The following is a 23,338-nucleotide window of genomic DNA, read 5'->3' on the forward strand; positions in this document are numbered from 1 at the left end:
CTAGGTGGTAATAGTCATGGGTTTGGAAGGTGATGTCTAAGGATGCAGTGCTTCTTGTAGATGGTACACACGGCAGTCAATGTGTGTCGGAGCTGGAGGGATTGAATGTTTGTGGATGGATGTCAGTCAAGCAGGTTCTTTGTTCTGAATGGTGTCAAGCTTCTTGAGTGTTGCTGGAGCTGCATTCATTCAGGCAGGTGGGAAGTATCCCATCACACTCCTGATTTGTTCTTTGTAGATTGTGGACAGGTTTTGGGGAGTCAGGGGGGCGATTCTCCGAGCCCCGCGCTGGGCCGGAGAATTGCCGCAACTGCGCCACGACGCCCCGACGCCGGTGCACGATTCTCTGAGGTGCGGAGAGCCGGCCACGGGCCGCTGGAATCGGCGGGGTCGCCGATTCTCCGGCCCGAATGGGCCGAGCGGCCGCCCCGATATGACAGAGTCCCGCCGGCGCCGTTCACCCTGGTCGCTGCCAGTGGGAACTCTGCAGGAACGCTCGGGGGGCGACCTGGGGGGGTGGGGGCCTCCTTCACCGGGGGGGGGGGGGTCCTCCAATGGGGTCTGGCCCACGATCGGGGCCCACCGATCGGTGGGCCGGCCGGCCTCTCCCCCCCCCCGGGCCTACTTTCCGGCGAGGCTGGCCCTGAACACCAACACCATGTTGGGTTGGGGCCGGAATGAGTAAGAAGTTCCCCGCACATACGCAGGATGGCACGGACCAACTGCGCATGCGCAAGACTGAGCTGGCCCAACTGCGCATGCGCGGGTTGGCGTGGTCCCCATTTGGCGCCGCATAAGGAGGCTGGAGCAGCGTTAACCGCTCCAGCGCCGTGCTGGCCCCCTGTGGGGGCCAGAATAGGTCGTGAAACACGACGGCGTTCACGACAGCGCGAACACTTGGCCTCCATATCGGAGAATCGCCCCCCCCACCGCCGCCCGCCGCCGCCCCCCCCCCCCCCCCCCCCCCGCCTGCCCGCCCCCCCTAATGCTCTTCGGGAGGGTTTAAACTAGTTCAGCAGGGGTTTGGGAACCTGAATTGTAGCTCCAGTATACAGGAGGTTGAGAGTAGTGAGGTCATGAGTAAGGTTTCAAAGTTGCAGGAGTGTACCGGCAGGCAGGAAGGTGGTTTAAAATGTGTCTTCTTCAATGCCAGGAGCATCCGGAATAAGGTGGGTGAACTTGCGGCATGGGTTGGTACCTGGGACTTCGATGTTGTGGCCATTTGGGAGACATGGATAGAGCAGGGACAGGAATGGTTGTTGCAGGTGCCGGGGTTTAGATATTTCAGTAAGCTCAGGGAAGGTGGTAAAAGAGGGGGAGGGGTGGCATTGTTAGTCAAGGACAGTATTACGGCGGCAGAAAGGATGTTTGATGAGGACTCGTCTACTGAGGTAGTATGGGCTGAGGTTAGAAACAGAAAAGGAGAGGTCACCCTGTTAGGGGTTTTCTATAGGCCTCCGAAAAGTCCCAGAGATGTAGAGGAAAGGATTGCAAAGATGATTCTGGATAGGAGCGAAAGCAACAGGGTAGTTATTATGGGGGACTTTAACTTTCCAAATATTGACTGGAAACGCTATAGTTCGAGTACTTTAGATGGGTCCGTTTTTGTCCAATGTGTGCAGGAGGGTTTCCTGACACAGTATGTAGATAGGCCAACGAGAGGCGAGGCCATATTGGATTTGGTACTGGGTAATGAACCAGGACAGGTGTTCGATTTGGAGGTAGGTGAGCACTTTGGTGATAGTGACTACAATTCGATTAAGTTTACTTTAGTGATGGAAAGGGATAGGTATATACCGCAGGGCAAGAGTTATATCTGGGGGTAAGGCAATTATGATGCGATGAGGCAAGACTTAGGATGCATCGGATGGAGAGGAAAACTGCAGGGGATGGGCACAATGGAAATGTGGAGCATGTTCAAGGAACAGCTACTGCGTGTTCTTGATAAGTATGTACCTGTCAGGCAGGGAGGAAGTGGTCGAGCAAGGGAACCGTGGTTTACTAAAGCAGTCGAAACACTTGTCAAGAGGAAGAAGGAGGCTTATGTAAAGATGCGACATGAAGGTTCAGTTAGGGCGCTCGAGAGTTACAAGTTAGCTAGGAAGGACCTAAAGAGAGAGTTAAGAAGAGCCAGGAGGGGACATGAGAAGTCTTTGGCAGGTAGGATCAAGGATAACCCTAAAGCTTTCTATAGATATGTCAGGAATAAAAGAATGACTAGGGTAAGAGTAGGGCCAGTCAAGGACAGTAGTGGGAAGTTGTGCATGGAGTCCGAGGAGATAGGAGAGGTGCTAAATGAATATTTTTTGTCAGTATTCACACAGGAAAAAGATAGTGTTGTCGAGGAGAATACTGAGATTCAGGCTACCAGACTAGAAGGGCTTGAGGTTCATAAGGAGGAGGAGTTAGCAATTCTGGAAAGTGTGAAAATAGAGAAGTCCCCTGGGTCGGATGGGGTTTATCCTAGGATTCTCTGGGAAGCTAGGGAGGAGATTGCTGAGCCTTTGGCTTTGATCTTTAAGAACATAAGAACATAAGAACTAGGAACAGGAGTAGGCCATCTGGCCCCTCGAGCCTGCTCCGCCATTTAATGAGATCATGGCTGATCTTTGTGGACTCAGCTCCACTCTCCGGCCCGTACACCATATCCCCGAATCCCTTTATTCTTTAGAAAGGCATCTATCTTTTTCTTAAAAACGTTTAAAGAAGGAGCCTCAACTGCTTCACTGGGCAAGGAATTCCAGAGATTCACAACCCTTTGGGTGAAGAAGTTCCTCCTACACTCCGTCCTAAATCTACCTCCCCTTATTTTGAGGCTATGCCCCCTAGTTCTGCTTTCCCCGACCAGTGGAAACAACCTGCCCGCATCTATCCTATCTATTTCCTTCATGATTTTATATGTCTCAATAAGATCCCCCCGCATCCTTCTAAACTCCAATGAGTACAGTCCCAGTCTACTCAACCTCTCGTCATAATCTAATCCCCTCAACTCTGCGATCAACCTAGTGAATCTCCTCTGCACTCCTCCAGTGCCAATATGTCCTTTCTCAGGGAAGGAGGCCAAAACTGAACACAATACTCCAGATGCGGCCTCACCAACACCCTATACAATTGCAGCATAACCTCACTAGTCTTGAACTCCATCCCTCTAGCAATGAAAGACAAAACTCGATTAGCCTTCTTAATCACCTGTTGCACCTGCACACCAACTTTTTGTGACTCGTGCACCAGCACACCCAGGTCCCTCTGCACAGCAGAGTCATCTTTGTCTACAGGAATAGTGCCAGAAGACTGGAGGATAGCAAATGTTGTCCCCTTGTTCAAGAAGGGGAGTAGAGACAACCCCGGTAACTATAGACCAGTGAGCCTTACTTCTGTTGTGGACAAAATCTTGGAAAGGTTTATAAGAGATAGGATGTATAATCATCTGGAAAGGAATAATTTGATTAGAGATAGTCAACACGGTTTTGTGAAGGGTAGGTCATGCCTCACAAACCTTATTGAGTTCTTTGAGGTGACCAAACAGGTGGATGAGGGTAAAGCAGTTGATGTGGTGTATATGGATTTCAGTAAAGCATTTGATAAGGTTCTCCATGGTAGGCTACTGCAGAAAATACGGAGGCATGGGATTCAGGGTGATTTAGCAGTTTGGATCAGAAATTGGTCATGTTGCAGCTGTACAAAACTCTGGTGCGGCCCCATTTGGAGTATTGCGTGCAATTCTGGTCGGCGCATTATAGGAAGGGTGTGGAAGCATTGGAAAGGGTGCAGAGGAGATTTACCAGAATGTTGCCTGGTATGGAGGGAAGATCTTATGAGGAATGGCTGAGGGACTTGAGGCTGTTTTCGTTAGAGAGAAGGTTAAGAGGTGACTTAATTGAGGCATACAAAATGATCAGAGGATTGGATAGGGTGGACAGTGAGAGCCGTTTTCCTCGGATGGTGATGTCTAGCACGAGGGGACATAGCTTCAATTTGAGGGGAGATAGATGTAGGACAGATGTCAGAGGTAGGTTCTTTACTCAGAGAGTAGTAAGGGCGTGGAACGCCCTGCCTGCAACAGTAGTGGACTCGCCAACACTAAGGACATTCAAATGGTCATTGGATAGACATATGGACGATAAGGGAATAGTGTAGATAGGCTTTAGAGTGGTTTCACAGGTCGGCGCAACATCGAGGGCCGAAGGGCCTGTACTGCGCTGTAATGTTCTATGTTCTAAACTCCATCTGCCATCTCTCCGCTCAAGTCTCCAAACAATCGAAATCCTGCTGTATCCTCTGACAGTTCTCATCGCTATCCGCAATTCCACCAACCTTTGTGTCGTCTGCAAACTTATTAATCAGACCAGTTACATTTTCCTCCAAATCATTTATATATACTACAAACAGCAAAGGTCCCAGCACTGATCCCTGCGGAACACCACTTGTCACAGCCCTCCAATTAGAAAAGCACCCTTCCATTGCTACTCTCTGCCTTCTATGACTTCGCCAGTTCTGTATCCACCTTGCCAGCTGTGACTTCACCTTTTGTACCAGTCTACCATGAGGGACCTTGTCAATGGCATTACTGAAGTCCATATAGACAACATCCACTGCCCTACCTGCATCAATCATCTTTGTGACCTCTTCGAAAAACTCTATCAAGTTAGTGAGACACGACCTCCCCTTCACAAAACCGTGCTGCCTCTCATTAATACGTCCATTTGCTTCCAAATGGGAGTAGATCCTGTCTCGAAGAATTCTCTCCAGTAATTTCCCTACCACTGACGTAAGGCTCACCGGCCTGTAGTTCCCTGGATTATCCTTGCTACCCTTCTTAAACAAAGGAACAACATTGGCTATTCTCCAGCGGGCAAGGCTCCATCCCAATGTTCAGGATTGCTGACATAGTATCAAAAGAGGACCTCCAGAAGCCCACTAGCTTTCAGCACAACCAAAACATGGACACATGGTGTGTCGGTTCCCTTGAACATCAGTCGCATCTCTCCTCCACCCAATTGAAAAACCGTCTCATTCTAACTTTCGTGAGGTTTGCTCAAAAGACTACTTTGTGCTGAATGAGACTCAGATCGCACTCACCCTCCTCAGTGCCTCACGCCAAATCTCCTCTTCCGAAATTGGCCTCAGCTCTTCTGTCCATTTTGCCTTCACCCCCTCAACCGAGTCCATCTCCCCCCCCCCCCCATTATCCGCTGGTATATGCCTGATGTACTGGCCAATTCTGACCCCGAGCAGAATAAAATCCGCTCGAGCAAGGTAGAAGGCTGCTTGACCAGGAAGGCTGGAAAGTACTCTTTGACCCACCTACACACCTGGAGATACCTGAACCGATCCATGTAAGCCTGTAAGTCCATGTTTCTCCTTCAGCTCCCCTAGGCTAGTGAACCGACCTTCTAAAAATAAATCTCCCATCCTCTCCAACCTTTTCTCCTTCCACTCTCTAAACCTAGCAGGCTTGAATAACTGGTTTGCACAGATGGGAGTTAACCTTGAAGCAGCCTTCAAATAGAAATGTTGACGGAATTGCCTCCAAATTTTGAACCTGGCTGTTGTGATATCATGGTTGTGTTGTAATTCACCGACTGACGACTAGGAATCTCATTAGTATATGTGAATTTTAGAGTCAGGTGTCCCCTCAGACTGGTTGGAGGAATCTGGAGAGAGGTTGCTTGCGCCTGATCTTACTGTTATTCATCTGTTGTTTTGTATGTAGTTTACCCACAGTTAATGTTAATAAATCATTTATAGCTTTAGCTACAAGTGTTCTTGTATTATAAATCTGGCCACCCGACAAGAACATCACAGGAGCCACTACCACTGGGTTAGTCGAGCATTTCTTCGGCACCACTAGGAGTGGAGCTGTTACCAAGACCCCCAGGCCTGTATTCTTCACAGACCCTTCTTCCACCCATACCCATGGCTCCTTCGCATCCCCACCGCATTCCGGCACTTATTCAGTATTAACCACCCAATAGTAATATTGAAAGTTTGGCAAGGCCAAGCCCCCTACATGTCTCTAACTCTGAAGCACCATCCTGCTGATCCTCAAGCCCTTACCCAGTCACAAGCCAGTGAATCTCTCTGAAAACACCCTGGGCAGGAACACTGGGGGGCACTGGAATAGAAATAAAAATCTGAGCAAGATATTCATCTTAACCGATTGTACTTGGCCCGTCAGGGAGAGTGGGAGACAGTCCCATCTTTGCAGGTCAACTTTGACCATCCCCAACAGATTTGTGTAGTTCAATCTCTGGAGTTTCCTCCAGTTCCTTGTTATCTGGACCTATAGATAATAAGAATTACTTCCTGCTAATTGGAATGGTAGCCCCCTAAGCCCCCCCTCTCTGCCCTGGTGCCCCAACCCCAACATGTTCACTCTTTCCTACATTTAGTATATACCCAGCCAGAAAAGGCCCCAAAACATTGTACGGTCCCCATAATGTTTCCCACTGATGCCTCTGGATTCCTAACATATAATAGCAAGACGTTGGCATACAGTGAGACCCTATGCTCCATCCCTCCTCTAACTATTCCTTCCCATGCTTTTGAAGTCCTCAGCGACATGGCTAGTGGCTCTATTGCCAACGCAAATAACAAAGGGGACATCGGACATCCCTGCTTAGTGCCCTGGTATAGACGAAAGGGCTCAGAAGTCATTTTGTTAGTGCAAACACTGGCAAATGGGGCTGCATACAACAGCCAGACCCACACTACAAAGCCAGTCCAAACCCAAATTTCTCGAGTATCGCAAATAGGTAGTCCCACTCTTTCTGGTCGAAGGCGTTCTCCACATCAAGCTAAACAATGATCTCCGGATCCTGTGGTGAGTCCCTTTAGTCAGCGGGTCCCTGTGGGGGGTCCCTTCAGTTAGGGGGTCCCAGTGGGGGTCCCTTTTGTTAAGGGGTCCCTCTAGTTAGGGGTTCCTGAGGGTGGTTCATTCAGTTAGGGGGTCCTGTGGGTCTCCCTATTCCTGGGATCCCAGGGAGGAATTCCTATTGATGTGGTCACTGGGGGGGGTCTCCCTATTCATGGGGTCCTTGGGGGTTGTCTCCCTATTAAGAGGGTCCCTAGGGGGCTCTCCCTATTAAAGGGGTCCCTAGGGGTGTCTGGAAGAGGAAGGGTGGGAAGATGAGGGGGAGGGTAGCCTTCGGATGCACTTTGGGGGCAACTCTCCTAAGGTATTACCCCCTTGGCCCACCACAAGGTGCACCACGTCCGCGTCACACTGGCAAATACCAGGTGATCTGCGCACATGTGATTCCAGGCCCAGAAGACCAGAGAATCAGAGGGCCGGTGACTCTGGTGCTGGGCCTGCTAAGTGGATGCAATGGGTCAGCATTCATTTACACCTCCTGCTGGCGTGCAATCGTGAACCTCTATCCTGGCGCCAGCAGGGGGTCAGAGTATCGCGTCGGGCGTGATCCCAATTTTCCCCTGACACCCGATTTTCTGTCACATCAAGAAATGCATTTTGTGTGTCGCGAGATGGAGAATCCAGCCCTTTGTGCCTTCGCGATGAAGCGGATGAACTAATCTCACAAGTAGATGTAAATGGGTATGATATAATCGGGATTACAGAAACATGGCTGCAGGGTGACCAGGGATGGGAACTGAACATCCAGGGGTATTCAGTATTTAGAAAGGACAGACTAAAAGGAAAATGCAATGGAATTGCATTGCTGGTTAAAGAGGGAATTAACGCAATAGTGAGGAAGGATATTAGCTCCGACAATATGGAATCTGTATGGGTAGAGCTGAGAAACAGTCAGGGGCAAAAAATGTTAGTGGGCGTTGTCTATAGACCCCCAAATTGTAGTGATGTTGAGAATAGCATTAAAAAGGAAATTAGTGACACATGTGATAAAGGAACATCTGTAATTATGGGTGATTTTAATTTGCAGATAGATTGGGCAAATGAAACTAGTCACAATACCGTAGAGGAGGAATTCCTGGAGTGTATATTGGATGGTTTTCTGGACCAATTCGTTGAGGAACCAACTAGAGAACAGGCCATCCTAGATTGGATACTGTGTAATGAGAACAGAATCGCTGGCAATCTAGTTGTCCGAGACTCTTTCGGGATGAGCGACCATAATACAATGGAATTTTTCATCAAGATGGAAAGTGAAGTAGTTTTTTCTGAGACTAGGGTCCTGAATCTTAATAAAGGAAACTACGATGATATGAAACACAAGTTCGCTATGATCTATTGGGAAACATTACTTGAAGGGATGATAGTAGATAGGCAGTGGCAAGAATTCTAGGAGCGCATGGGGGAACTGAAACAAATATTTATTCCCATCTGGCACAAAGGCAAAATGGGAAAGGTGTCCAATCCATGGCTTACAAGGGAAATTAGAGATTGTATTCGATCCAAGGAAGAAGTATACAAATTGGCCAAGAAAAATAACAGGCCTGAGGATTGGAAGCAGTTTAGAATTCAGCAAAGGAGGACTAAGGGATTGATTAAGAAGGGGAAAATAGAGTACGAGAGTAAGCTTGCAGGGAACTTAAAAACTGACTGTAAAGGTATGTGAAGAGAAAAAGATTGGTGAAGACAAATGTAGGGCCCTTACAGTCAGAAACAGGAGAATTTCTATGGGGGAAACAAAGAAATGGCTGAGCAATGAGATACAAACTTGGTTCTGTCTTCACAAATGAGGACACAAATAAGATACCAGAAATGTTGGGAACACATGGTTTACTGAGAAGGAGGAATTAAAGAAGATCAATATTAGTAGAGAAATGGTATTGCGGAAATTAATGGGATTGAAGGCTGATAAATCCCTAGGGCCTGATAATCTACATCCCAGGGTACTTACAAAAGTGGCTTTAGAAATAGTGGATGCATTGGTGGTCACCTTCCAAGATTCTATAGACTCTGGAACAGTCTCTACAGATTGGAGGGTATCTAATGTAACCCACTATTTAAAAAGGGAAGTAGAAAGAATATAGGGAATTATGGACCAGTAACCCTGATGTTGGTAGTGGGAAAAATTCTAGAATCCATTTTCCAAGCTTTTATAGCAGAGCACTTAGAAAACATTGGCAGGATCAGACATGGATATATGAAGGGGAAATCATGCTTGACGAATCTACTGGAATTCTTCGAGGATGTAACCAGTAGAGCTGATGAGAGGCAGGGTGTGGTTTATTTGGACTTTCATAAGGCTTTCACCAAAGTCCCAATTAAGAAATTAGTGTGTAAAATTAAAGTGCAAAGTGCGGCACAGTGGTTAGCACTGCTGCCTCATGGCGCCAAGGACCCGGGTTCGATCCCAGCCCTGGGCCATTATCCATGTGGAGTTTGCACATTTGCCCCATGTTTGTATGGGTCTCACCCCCACAACCCAAAAAGATGTGCAGGGTAGATGATTAATTTGGGTAGATAAATTGGCAATTTAGCCCCTTAATTGGAAAACTCAAACTTTAAACTAAAAAAAAATTAAAGCGCATGGGATTAGGGGTAGTGTATTGAGATGGATAGAAAACTGGTTGGCAGACATGAAACAAAGAATATGAATTAACAGGTATGTTTGCAAATGGCAGGCAATGACTAGTGGGGTACCGCAGCAATTGGTGCTGGGAACTCAGCTATTCACAATCTCTATTAATGATTTAGATAAGGGAATGAAATGTAATCCTCCAAATTTGCAGATGACACAAAGTTGGGTGGGAAGGTGAGCTGTGAGGGGGACGCAGAGATCCTTCAGTGTAATTTGGACAAGTTGAGTGAGTGGGCAAATTAATGGCAGATGCAGTATAATTTGGATAAATGTGAGGTTATCCATTTTGGTTGCAAAATCAGGAAGGCAATCTATTATCTGAGTGGCCTTAAATTAGGAGAGGGGAATGTGCAACGAGAGCTGTCATACACCAGTCACTGAAGGAAAGTATTCAGGTACAGCAGGCAGTAAAGATGGCAAATGGTATGTTGACCTTCATTGCGAGAAGACCCGGCTGCCCATCAAGCTGAGGAGGGACCCAGAAGGGGAAGCCAGCGATGGTCCAAGGTGTACAGGCATCATTGGTCATTCAATGTTGTACCTACTTGTGTACCACATGAATTTGTATTGCAAAGGCGATAGTATGGGAGCATACAAGTAATGGAACCATGTTAATGGGGTGAATTACCTCATCTTTTCAGAGCACGGACTATACAAATAAGGAGTAGGAAATGTTTCAGTAAGGAATGAGAAGTAGATGTTTTTGTTAGATTTCCATTTTTGAAAATCTTGTTTTATAACATCTGCTCGCACTTTCTGAGTCTTCCCACGATCTACCTGTTGTATTGCTACTAGCCTCATATACATATGTTAAAATGAGAGCCAGTGTAGTCAAATTGGATGGATGCTTTTCAGTGAGAAAGGCAGATGGAAGTGCTGACAATACTCTGCAACACTTGTGTGCGCAGCATTGTAGTTCATGCAGGAATGACCAACAGTTAGGCAGTAGGTGCAGTGATGATGCTGACAACACTGCCAGTGTCCTCCATATGTTTAAATATCATGGTGTTTGTGCTAGAGATAGCAAAGTTCTGAAACTGCTTCCTTGCTGATCCAGACCAATGTGCCAAGCATGTTGTTAGGTCTACAAATATGGTCCGGTGTTTGCCAAACTTGGCTACCTTGATCATGTAACATTGGGCTTGGGCTTGAAACACTTCAAAATTAAACTTACCGTCAGGAGTGAAAAGAAGATGTTACTGAGAAAATGAAGAAAAATCTATAATGAGAAGACTACGAAAAAGAACTAATAGAAAGGTTGTAGTCTTATGGGATTGACAGAGGTTTTAGCCACTAGCTGCAGAAGGGGGGTAGGGGGTCACAGGAAGGATGGTCACAGAGAGGGGGTTCAGCTGCAAGAGTAAGGGGTAGCTGCTCTCAGCAGCCCTCCTTATTGCCTTGAAATGAGGAACACCATCTCCGGTATCCATAAGGACCTCAATTGACGGTGGGGTGGGAAGGCTGTCCACGGGCTTCCCTGCCTTGGCCTTATTTGGGCTGCAATAGAAAGGTCATGGGGTCACCATCTGCCATCCTACCACCTGATTAAATGCCCTCCTCCACCAAACGTGCCATGTCAAGTTTCCACCCAAAAGCCTTTGTAACTTTATCATCTTTATCAATGGAAAAGTATTTTCAATTAGGTGCCCAAGGAAAAAGAGCAAACCTGGAAGAACCACGTAGGTTGTGTGAGGTGCTCACTTTAATATATCGGTGTAAAATTTGGGGCTTAATGAAATTAATGTGTGAATAGTCATATGCATAACATACGATTACAGTAGACCTCAGAATTACAGTCTTGTAAGAAATGTGCAAAGGATATTATTATATTATTATTATCTGCATTTTAAATTTTAACAATGCACCCTTGGAGAACTACACCACAAAACTGTCTCCATACTCTCCTAACGTATCTAGAAGTAATGTGCACTGAGATATGTTTGACATATATTTATACTTCAGTGAACATATTTGTACACATATGATTCTTTGTCTGTATCAGTGAAGTGCCCACCTGTCTGTCATTGCAATCTGTTCGAGCATGGCTGACCCAGTATTTGTTTTCCAGTTTCCTGATATTGATGTTCTCCTAGAAAAGATAAATAAATTACAGTTAGTAATTTGGTTCAATTTCTCAATGATTCTGTAGTTTAATATTTCAGCATGACTACAAAATATATTTTGCTGTAATTTACATCAAATCAGCATTCATCAGTACTACTAATCTTATTTTAACTAGTACAGTTTAATAAATCAAATTGTTGCCTGCTTTTGAACAAGATTCCAACACTGTTGTTGGATGAGTTTAAAGAAAAACTAAGGGTGTGATTCTCCGGAAAGATTTCCAAGTGTGGTAGCGAGCGGGAACTCCCGCGAGCTTCCTGGCGCTTGGCCTGGCAAGGCCAGGAACGCTATTCAATGTTAATTGGTCCACTTAATGAGGCCCCATGGGCTTCTCGCTGCAAATGAAGGCTCACCAGCTGATTCGCCGGCAACGCGCTCGCCAGCCCCCGCTAAGGTTGAGTAGCACTTGAACAGCACTTGCACAGCCAACCCCACTCAGCTCGCAGCCATGGAGCCGAGATGACCGGCCCAAGATTTGGAGTTGCGCACATGGGGAGGCTCCTAGATGCGGTGGAGGCCAGGAGGGATGTCCTGTTCACTCCAGGGTCCTGGAGGGTGAGCCGGTGCACCCTGGACTAAGTGGCGGTGACCGTGAACTTGGGGAGTGTTATCTGGAGGCCTGGCCTCCAGTGTCGCAAGAAGGTCAACGACCTACCCGGCAGCACGGGTGAGTTGACGACCCCCTCACGGCCCCCCCCCTCCTCCCCCCACCCGAGATCTTCCTGCCCCAATGTGAGCTCCCACCCCCCAACCCACCATGCGGCCTCCAAACATCCCTTCACTCTCCCTTCTCCCTTCAGCCACCACCAACACTTCCTTCACACTTCCTGTTTTGTTACCTGTCTGGTAGGTAACATGTGCTACTCAAACCTTGGTTAGTGATGAAGTATTCTGAATCCCGATGAAGAAGTTTCGAACTCTTCCAGTAGTAACAAAAGGTTTATTGAGTAACTACAACAATATTTACATGAGTTCTTTACTTTAACTTTGATACTAATGATGAGGTTAACAAGATCTAACTATGGTAACTATACGTAACTCCACTGGCTATCTAAACTAGTCTGCTGTTGCTTTGATCACCATGCACCCAAGAGAGAGCGAGAGCCCCAATGTGGCTGCCTTTTATACCCCTGTTGGTCTGGCCCTCTAGTGATCATGTGGTGCTACTGATGACACATTAACCCCTTGTGTACATGCACACATAGAGATCACCACACCTCCCACCACTGTGAACCACATGTGCGGCTAACGATGCCCTCTCTGTGTGAGGGTGAAGCTCTCCTGCAATCCCAGGGAGAGGGCCCAGACTGATGGAGGGATTTTTTGGAAGTGGGGGGGGGGGGGGGGGGGAGTGAGGTGGTCGTGGGGAGAGTGAGGCGACACCAGCGGGAAAACCCTTGACCACAAACAGTATGACGTCTCTGTCACTTTCTTCTGCAATTCGGGCCGACCTCCTTGGCCCATCTCTCCAGACATCTGCCCCTCCCCGGGCATACCAGCTGCGTGAGATGGGTGTGAGTGAGCACTCAGCAGTCAGGCAGGGGTCAGACTATGGCATAGATTGAGCAGCACTGGCGCTCAGCTCTCTGTGGGTTATCATCACCCTCCTGCCCTCGGCAGTGACCCACTGATGGTGCCGACACAGTTCCAGCACCCTGGAGTGATGTGACACAGACCCTAGGAGGGTGGAAAAGGGGTGGGGGATGGGTAAGGTAGCGATGGCAGACCAGGCCACGCCGTATATGAAATGGGCGAGTATGAAGGCCTCCCTTGTACGGCACAGGCTTGCGGCGCCCCCGGGTCGGATCATGGCAGCGCCCACGACGTCCATGAGGGTGCCGCGTGGTCAGAAGTGTAGGCATCTACCCCTGGGAAATGCCTTTAGATATATGCAGGTGAGGGCTTTTGTGAGACGACAGGTGAGGGAATTCCCGTTGCTCCCGGCACAAGAAGTTCAAGATAGGGTGATCTCGGGTGTATGGGTCGGGGAGGGCAAGGTGTCGGAAATACACCAGGAGTTCAAAGAAGAGGGGGAAGCGCTGGTAGAAGAGTTGAAGGGTAAATGGGAGGAGGAGCTGGGGGAGGAGATCGAGGAAGGTCTGTGGGCTGATGCCCTAGGTAGGGTTAATTCCTCCTCATGTGCCAGGCTCAGCCTGATACAATTTAAGGTGGTCCACAGAGCGCACTTGACGGGGGCGATGTTGAGTAGGTTCTTTGGGGTAGAGGACAGATGTGGAAGGTGCTCAGGGAGCCCGGAGAACCATGTCCATATGTTTTGGTCATGCCCGGCACTGGAGGGGTTCTGGAGAGGAGTGGCGGGAGCAATATCTCAGGTGGTGAAAGTCCGGGTCAAGCCAAGCTGGGGGCTAACAATATTTGGAGTAGTGGACGAACCGGGAGTGCAGGAGGCGAAAGAGGCTGGCATTCTGGCCTTTGCGTCCCTAGTAGCCCGGCGAAGGATCTTGCTAATGTGGAAGGAGGCGAAGCCCCCCAGCCTGGAGGCCTGGATAAATGATATGGCTGGGTTCATAAAGTTGGAGAGGATTAAGTTCGCCTCGAGAGGGTCTGCGCAGGGTTTCTACAGGCGGTGGCAACCGTTCCTAGACTATCTCGCGGAGCGTTAGAGGAAGGTCGGTCAGCAGCAGCAGCAACCTTGGGGGGGGGGTGGGGGGGGGGGGGGTGGAGGGGACGTCCTGGGAGGGGGGGGGGGAGGGGGGGGGGAAAGGGGGGACTGCCTGGGAGGGTGGATGAGCAAGCGATAACATGAAGGGTTGGGGAAACTGGCACGTACGGGTGAGGGCCAGTCTACAAAGCTGTGTAAATATATCATTTTGCCATGTATATATCTTGCTCTGTGCAATTTCTCGTTTTTTTTTGTTACGAGGGGGGGGGGTTATTGTTTGTAAGGGAGAAAAATGGTGTTAAAAAACTTTCATAAATATATTTTTAAAAAAAAGAAGTGTAGGCATCCATGTTGTGGAAGGCCACTTCAAACGAGTCCGAAAGCTGTACTGTCTCTTGGAGGTCGAGTGTACCCCTTTCTAGTAAGCGCTGGCGGGTGTAATTTGACTTTATGCCTGCGACATAGACGTCCCGGATCTACAACTCTGTGTGCTCGCCAACCGATACCGTCTTACAATTGCAGTTCCGGCCAAGTACCCGCAATGCGTGCAGAAATTCAGCTTGTGATTCTCTGGAGCGCTGTCGCCTCGTGGCAAGGAGATGCCTTGCGTACACCTCGTTGACTTTCCAGACATACTGTCCTTTCAACAGCGTTATCGCATCCGCGTACAAGACAGCATCCCTGATAATAAGGTATCCTTGCGGGCTCGCCTGGGAGTGGAGAATTCGCAGCTTGTGGGTCTCAGCGACGGCGATGGCGGAGGATTCGATGTAGGATTCGAACGTGGTAGTGGCATCGGCTGCTTGGGGGTCCAGCTCCAGGTGATCAAGTTCGAGTGATTGGTCCATCTTAAAACTTTAAGCTAATTAAATTGATGTACCATCAATAACGACAGGGGACGAGTTGAGAGTGAAACTGTGGCTTTAATTAGGTTAAAGATACCTGCTGGCAGCTGGCCCCAGACTGAAGGCAGGGCCGGAAGTTGGCCACCTTTATACCTAAGTTCAAGGGGAGGAGCCACAGGCGGAGCCAGCAGGGGCAAGCCCAGGCATGTTACATACAGTAGGTATAATACAATACAGTGGTTTACCACTGATCCAGAGGAGTAAATGTTCAGAGCTGCAGTGACCTTCACGGTCACCGAGAGCGAGTGTCCCCCTCCTCCACGTGGTGCCAAGTCTGCAAGGACATGACACAGGTGCTGCACATTTTCCTTGTTGAGGCGGAGTCTCCTGCGGCACGCACTGTCCGCCATCTGTCCAAACAACCAGTGAAGCCTGTACACTGGGTCGTCAGAGAACTCACCCTCTGGGTGACTCCCTGGCCTGATGGGCGGCCGGGTGCTCAGGATGCTTTAGAACCTTAGTTAGGCCACACTTGGAGTAGTGTTCACTTCTGGTCGCCACGCTACCAGAAGGATGTGGAGGCTTTAGAGAGGGTGCTGAAGAGATTTACCAGAATGTTGCCTGGTATGGAGGGCATTAGCTATGAGGAGCGGTTGAATAAACTCGGTTTGTTCTCACTGGAACGAAGGAGGTTGAGGGGAGACCTGATAGAGGTATACAAAATTATGAGGGGCATAGACAGAGTGGATAGTCAGAGGCTTTTCCCCAGGGTAGAGGGGTCAATTACTAGGGGGCATAGGTTTAAGGTGAGAGGGGCAAGGTTTAGAGTAGATGTACGAGGCAAGTTTTTTACACAGAGGGTAGTGGGTGCCTGGAACTCGCTACCGGAGGAGGTGGTGGAAGCAGGGACGATAGTGACATTTAAGGGGCATCTTGACAAATACATGAATAGGATGGGAATAGAGGGATACGGACCCAGGAAGTGTAGAAGATTGTAGTTTAGTCGGGCAGCATGGTCGGCACGGGCTTGGAGGGCCGAAGGGCCTGTTCCTGTGCTGTACATTTCTTTGTTCTTTGTTCTTTGATGTGGGGTGGGGTTTGGTATGTGGGCTGCTGCTGCTGCTGTGTCCAGCGTCTGGCTGCCCGGCCTACCAGCAACATCACTAAGGACTGTTCTGCGGGGTCCAAAATACCATCCATACCGTTCAATATCTGTAAGGAATTGGGAGACTGCCATACAGCAGTGGCTCCCACCCCGGGACCCTCCATTCCCCCATTGATCCCGCTCCCTTCCCCATGATGCCTGGAACGCCCTGACCACATACTCCCGGTCACAGAGGGCCCTTCTCAATGGACCCCAGACCCTGTGCCCCAGACACCCACACATAATGTCACCTGGACTGGGCACTGGTCCCCTCCCCATTGCATTCACCGTGGACATGTCCCCAGAGCTGTGCCACAGCCCCTTGCTCTTCGGATGTTGGCTGCTGCGTGTGTGGTGTTTCCTCCGGCAGTGTTCAGGCACAGTGTCCAGGCATCACGGTCTTATCGGGCTGCTAGGAAATGACTCCCACATGCTACATGGCCCGCCCAGACACTTGGGGGTTGTGTGAGTGCTCACCTAACCACGATTATCAAATCCCTATTACCATAGCCTTCAACCGCACGGCTTGAGGCCTCGGCAATCGGTGGCCGTTATGGGTGGTCATATCAGTTTCCAACTTATGCTGAAAAATGCAAACAAATAGTATTCTCCTGATAACTGAATCTAAAGATGATTATTAAATGGTTAGCAAATCCAACATCGAAGCGATTATCAGTCTGTGTGTGAAACTGAATTGTAGGTTAATTACATTTGGATGTAGAAAGAAACAAAGCCACAAGATACTTTGGACGCAATTCTCCGGCCTCGTTGCAATCTCGCATGTGCGAAACAAGGCCGATGGATAGTGGGAGAGGCCGAAAATGAGAACCGCGCCAGGCACCAAACAGTTTGTGATACAACTGGCAGGGACAAGGGCTGCCGCAGGAAAGGTACACATGATCCAGGGGTAGGCATGGTGGAACTGTGCGCGGTTGCCGCCCCTAGCACCTCCCCTTCCACCTTCCCATGACGGTCCACCCCTGCGGAAGGTCCCCACCTCTCGCCAAGGAGTCCCACCTTCCGCTGAGCTCTGCGGCAGCAAGCCCAGTTGTGAACAAAGATGGCTACTCCCCTCCTCGGCTCCCCTCAGGAGCCCTTCCGCCAGGTTCACGTTATTAAAAAGTAATACTAATCGGTGTCAGGGTGACCACATGCTGAGGAGGCCGCTGAATGACAGGAGGCCGTTGTATATGGGGTTGCTCCCATTGATTGTACGGAAATAGGGCTTCAGTGGTGATAAATGGTTTCTCGCACCCGACGGTGGATCCTGATTTTGTCTACGTGAGCGGGCCGGTTGTATCGCAAACTGTTTGGCACCTGGCATGGTTCTCATTTTCGGCCTCTCCCACTATCCATCAGCCTTGTTTCGCTCGTGCGAGATTGCAACGAGGCCGGAGAATTGCACCCTAAGTATCTTGTGGCTTTGTTTCTTTCTACATCCAAATGTAATTAACTTACAATTCAGTTTCACACACAGACTGGTAATCGCTTCAATGTTGGATTTGCTAACCATTTAATTATCATCTTTCGATTCAGTTATCAGGAGAATACTATTTATTTGCATTTTTCAGCATATCTTGTAAACTTATATTGCTACAAAAACAATTAATACAATTAATTTAATAGTTATTAGACGGAGTTGCAAGGTAATCTTATTGGAAAATTTTATTTTCTATCTTAAAAATATGCATAAAATCTTTCTGTTAAAAGTGTAGCAGCTCAAATAATTTAGATTTACATTTTAAAAACTACTTTCAGAAATATTCCTGCTTTAAAACTTAATTATATTAAACTGCTTTCTTATGTTTCAGATTTAGAAGTTTCAGCAGAGAAAACTTTGCAGAAAACTCCATTACCTGGTAATGGAGTGAGATGGGTATTGAGCGAAAATAACTTTCAAAGTGAACGTTTGACAGAGGTGGAAATTCATGAGTAGGGTTCAGTCCCGGGTAAGTAATTTAGAATATCTTGTGTGTTTTCCCCCCTCATTGGCTGAAGTTTAATGTTTAAATTTGTGAAACTGTAGAGATATTATTTGCCATTGTTAAACAATGTGTCATTGGGATACCCAGGTTCAGTCAAACAAATCATACTCAGTTCTGATGGAAGGTCATCAACTTGAAACATGAACTCTGGGCTGGATACTCAGTTTGGGAGACTAGGTGCTGACGGCAGCGTGGGAACAGTGGCGTTTTACGCCCGAAAAAAGGGCACATAACCTCCACCGATCCTCCGTCTGGTGGAGGGCTAGCAGGCACGCAGCGTTGGCTCTAGCTGCAGATACGACCGGAGAATTGCCGGCTCCGTGGCTGCGCATGCGCATGGTGGAGGCGGGCGGATCTGGCCTGCCAAACACATCCCCCCTTTGGCCAGGCTTGCCACCCCCAGACCACCCCCCACCAGTGCCCCCCTGCCCGCGGATCGCCCCCCCCACCTCGACTGTGGCGGCGCAGGATTCAGTCCGCAGCCGCCACGCCGGGTTCCCGGGAAAAAAGAGCACACTCGCCCCACGCCGTCGGGAACTTGGCACATCGGGGGGGGGGGAACATCGGGGGAGGGCCTCAGGTGACATCCTGAGGCCATCCCGATGGGTACAAGTACGCCGTTTTGGAGGGGGTGGAGCATCGCAAAAGCGGTGCCGTCCCCAATTTCGGTGCCAACGGTGATTCTCCGGCCAAAATCCGAACACTATTTCGCTGTCGGAGACAGGAGAATCTCTTTCTGTTTATCTTTCCTATGCCGCCTGACTTGTTCTGCATTTCCAGTATTTTCTGTTCTTATTCCTGCAGGATGTTTTGAGATGTAACAAATGTTAACTCAGGCAAACATTATTGCAGGAAGTTTGCCCAGTGCCAGAAGGAAAAAAACAGTTGAGACCAGTATTCTTATTTCCCGTTTTACTGGTGTCCCATTTTAAAGTATACAAGATCAGTTCGGAACAGTATTCTTAGTTCCCCTTTTTTCCCCTTTTGGTTGGGACTACTTGAGGTCAAGGTCTCAGAGCTTCAGGTGGAATTGGAAACAATTCAACATATTGGGGAGGAAGAAAGATTTCTGGAGCAAAAATTTCAGCAGGTAACTAGTTAGACAAGAGTTTTAGAGGCTAGCCACCAGACTGGGATCTTTGGCAGTGGTAGGAAGGAATGGTGATTATCCATATGACAGAGATGAGGGAGGTCACTCTATAGCAGAATGCTGCTAGGTGGCACAGTGGGGCAGTGGTTAGCACTGCTACCTCACTGCGTCGAGGTCCCGGGTTCGATCTCAGCCCAGGGTCACTGTCCATGTGGGGTTTGCACATTCTCCGTGTCTTAAGGGTTTCACCCCCACAGCCCAAAGATGTGCAGGGTAGGTGGACTGGCCACGCTAAATTGGCCCTTAATTGGAAAAATTAAAAACAAAATAGAGCAGAATGCTTTAAACAAATTGTCCTCTCTAACTGACATCCTGCGGGCAGGATGAGGTCTCTGGGCAGGGCCATCAAATGATTACAGTGGTACCATGTTCTGGGGAGAGAGACAGTTGAGGAGAGGGGTGATTAGCAATTCAGCTATGAATACAGTTGTAACAGGGGATTAGTGCCCGATCTAACACGAGACGCTCTAAGTGCCATAGTAGGTACGACTTCGCGGGTGCTTCCTGACAGTCGACCTGATGAAACCGCGGCCCATATCTAACAGCAATTAGGACCTGAAATGATCTCCCACGGGCATCATGGCGGAAACGGTGTCCCACTAGCTGATTCACCTGGGCGATGCCCGGCAGCTCCTCACTAACGAGGGAGTGCTACTCATAAACTCTCCCTTTGAACACACTCCAGTCAGCCCACATCCATGCCACCATGTAGACCTGCTCCACGTTTCAGAGATGCCAACCTGGCCAGGCTGCTGGATGCTGCGGTGACGGGACTGGACACTCTGTTCCCCCGAGGGGGTCAGAGGACTAGCCACTGGCCCGCCAATACCACATGGGAGGCAGAGGCAGAGGCCATCAGTTCGGACAGCGTGACCAGGAGGACCTCCGTCCAGTGCAGGAAGAAGAGCAATGACCTCCACCGGGCTGCATGGGTAAGTTGACACCAGTCCCCTGGGACCAGTCCCGCCTGTCACTAACCTGACCTTCTCCCTCCCCCACCAACAGGTCAGCTGCTGGCACCTCGACCCCCCCCCCCCAGTATCATATTGCACCTGTGCCCCAGCACACCCTGGGACCCACCAGCACAAACGTAAACAGATGTGCGATAGAGAGCATCCTATCCAGCTGCATCACAGCTTGGTATGGCAACTGCCCAGTCCAAGATCGCAAGAGTGTGGTGAACTCAGCCCGATGCATCACACAAGCTTGCCACCCCCACATTGATTCTGTATACACCACCCGCTGCTTCAGGAATGCAGACAGCATTATCAGAGACGCCTCACACCCAGGCACTGCCTTCTTCCAGAACCTTCCATCAGGCAGAAGGTACAGAAGTCTGAAGACCCACACATCCAGACATAGGAACAGCTTCTCCTCCACAGCTGCAAGACTCCTCAACAACTCCCCCTTGGACTGATCTGTTCCCTGTAAAAACTCTATTCACGACGCCCTATGCTGCTCTTGCTCGTGTGTTTGCTTTGTTTGGCCTCTTGTTCCACACTGTAACCAATCACTGTTTGTCGATGTACCATTTGTCAATGTTCTTGGTTGATTATTCTTTTTGTCTACTGTGTACGTCCCCCTGGCCGCAGAAAAATACTTTTCACTGTACTTCGATACATGTGACAATAAATCAAATCAAAATCAAATCAAATCAACCCACCCATGCCCAGGATTGGTGCTCACACATGTCACCTGCCATAGATCCCCTCTGATGCATCAAGTGTGCGGCTCTCGATACGCTTTAGATCATAGAATTTACAGTGCAGTGCTTTCTTTGTTCCCGCAGGAGAAGTTAGCACATAATAGGCAGGAAAGGGCCTAGACAGGCAGCCGGGTGCCGGACATCAGAGTCTGCAACACCTCTGAGGAACGGGCCCTGGGAACGCGGCGTTGACTGAGGACAGAGGGGTCACTGACAGTGAGGTTGGCCTGTGTCACAGAAGTGAGGATCCACTGTCCCTTTACCTGGATGACCTGTCCCAAGCACGCTGTCAGCAGAAATACAGGAGTCTGCCTTGGAGATTGACCCACTTACAGTGCCAACACACACCCATCACCCTGGAGTGATGTTACACTCCAGCTACTCCTGGCCCAGCCACTCCTCATCCTGTTCAGATGAGGCTGCTTGTTCCTCCTGCTCCTCCTTCTTCTCCAACACATCATCCCGTTGTTGTGCCAGGTTGTGGAGGGCATAGCAGACAGTGCAGACCTAGGCCCGTCACCCTTGGTGACCCTCTGAGGGGCGTACTGTAGTACACCAACAGAGCAGTCTCAGCATTGGAACCACATTTTGATCACCTGTTCGATGAAAGTTCAGGTGGCAACATAGGCCTCATAACATGAGGTCTCCGCTTCAGTCTCCGGCCTCCGCACTGGCAACATCAGCCAGGACCTCAGCGGGTACCTGTTATCCCCCACGAGCCAACCCCTTATCCTGGGGTGGTCCTCGAAGACACTGGGGTTCTCCAAGTGTCCCAGGATTTAGCTGTCGTGCACACTCCGTGGGAAGTGTGCACAGACATTGTGCGCAAGGTGGCATCCGTGTCATCAATTACCTCCTGGACCTGGGGCATCCCGGAGATGGTGGAGGATCCTGCTGCCCGGGCATCTGATGGGCTTGTTACAGGTCAAAGTTTATATAATCAGCAGCATGGGCATACAGGGCATCTGTGACTTCCCGGATTCACTTGTGGACTGTAAGTTGGGAAATGCTGCATAAGTCCCTGCTCGAGACCTGGAATGAACTGGTGGCATAAAGTCAGGGCTGCAGTGACCTTCACGGCTACCAGGAGTGGGTATCCTCCTCCTCCACAGTGTGCCAAGTCTGTGAGGACATGACACAGGTGCCACACCATCACCTCGTTGAAACAGAGCCTCTTGCGCACATGCAGTCTGTCATCTCCTCGAATGACCAACAACACCTGTATACCTAGGGCCCTCGCTGTCCTCCACTTCTGGGTCTCTCCCTGGTCTGATGGGCGGCTAGGTCTGCAAGGTGTGCGGTGGCCCCCTTCAGATGTGGTGCTGCCTCAAGCCGGTGTTGATGCTTCTGCCACGTTCTTCGGCGTCTGGTCACATAGGCAGCCAGCAGTGTAATGTTCTTGCCGGATGGCCTGATATATATTACAAGAACACTTGTAGCTAAAGCTATAAATGTTTTTTTTTAAACATTAACTGTGGGTCAAATATATACAAAACAACAGATGAATAACAGTATGAACATGCGCAAGCAATCTCTCTCCCAGCTCTCTGGTCAGTCTGAGGTCACCTGACTCTTAACATTCACTTATATATTAATGAGACTCCTGGTGGTCAGTCGGTGAATGATAATACAACCATGATATCACTACAACCAGCACCGTGAGGGCTGCCGCTGCAGACTCTAGTGTCATCCATATTATTATATCAGTAAGGAATTGGAGAGGAAGAGAGACTAACTATCAGTTACACCTTCCACCCGGGACCCTCAAACCCCCAAAGCCTCCTCCACCATTACAGTTCCCACCTTGTCTCAGAGTGCCATCCACCGAGCCAGTTCATAGATTCCCTACGGTACAGTTATAGGCCATTTGGCCCATCGAGCCTGCACCAACCCTTAGAAAGGCCACCCGACTTAGGCCCCACCCCCCACCCTATAACCTCAGCATAAGGGGCAATTTAGCTTCTCCAATCCACTTAATCTATACATCTTTGGACTGTGGGAGGAAACCGGAGCACCCGGATGAAACCCACGCAGTCACGGGGAGAAAGTGCAAACTCCACACAGACAGTCACCCGAGGTGGGAATCGAACCTGGGTCCCTGGTGCGGTGAGACAACCGTGGTAACCACTGTGCCGCCCTAGTTGTGTTGGGAGACCCCGCCCTGCACACACACCGCCGGCCACATCAGGAGCTCCCAGACCCCTGCGGGGAACATTCGGGGGACTGGGCTCAGGTACCCTCCCCCAATCCACACAC

General features: G+C 49.3%; 1 protein-coding gene across 1 annotated transcript in view; it reads right to left on the bottom strand.

Annotated features, from left to right (window-relative positions):
- Positions 1-23,338, bottom strand: part of syn2b (synapsin IIb) — a 628,186-nt gene that overhangs the window by 130,688 nt on the left and 474,160 nt on the right. Inside the window, exon 8 of the mRNA XM_072472583.1 lies at positions 11,521-11,595. Within this exon, the coding sequence (XP_072328684.1) occupies positions 11,521-11,595 (75 nt within the window). The remainder of the gene's footprint in view (positions 1-11,520; positions 11,596-23,338) is intronic.

This window comes from Scyliorhinus torazame, chromosome 13, assembly GCF_047496885.1.
Source record: "Scyliorhinus torazame isolate Kashiwa2021f chromosome 13, sScyTor2.1, whole genome shotgun sequence".
NCBI lineage: Eukaryota > Metazoa > Chordata > Chondrichthyes > Carcharhiniformes > Scyliorhinidae > Scyliorhinus > Scyliorhinus torazame.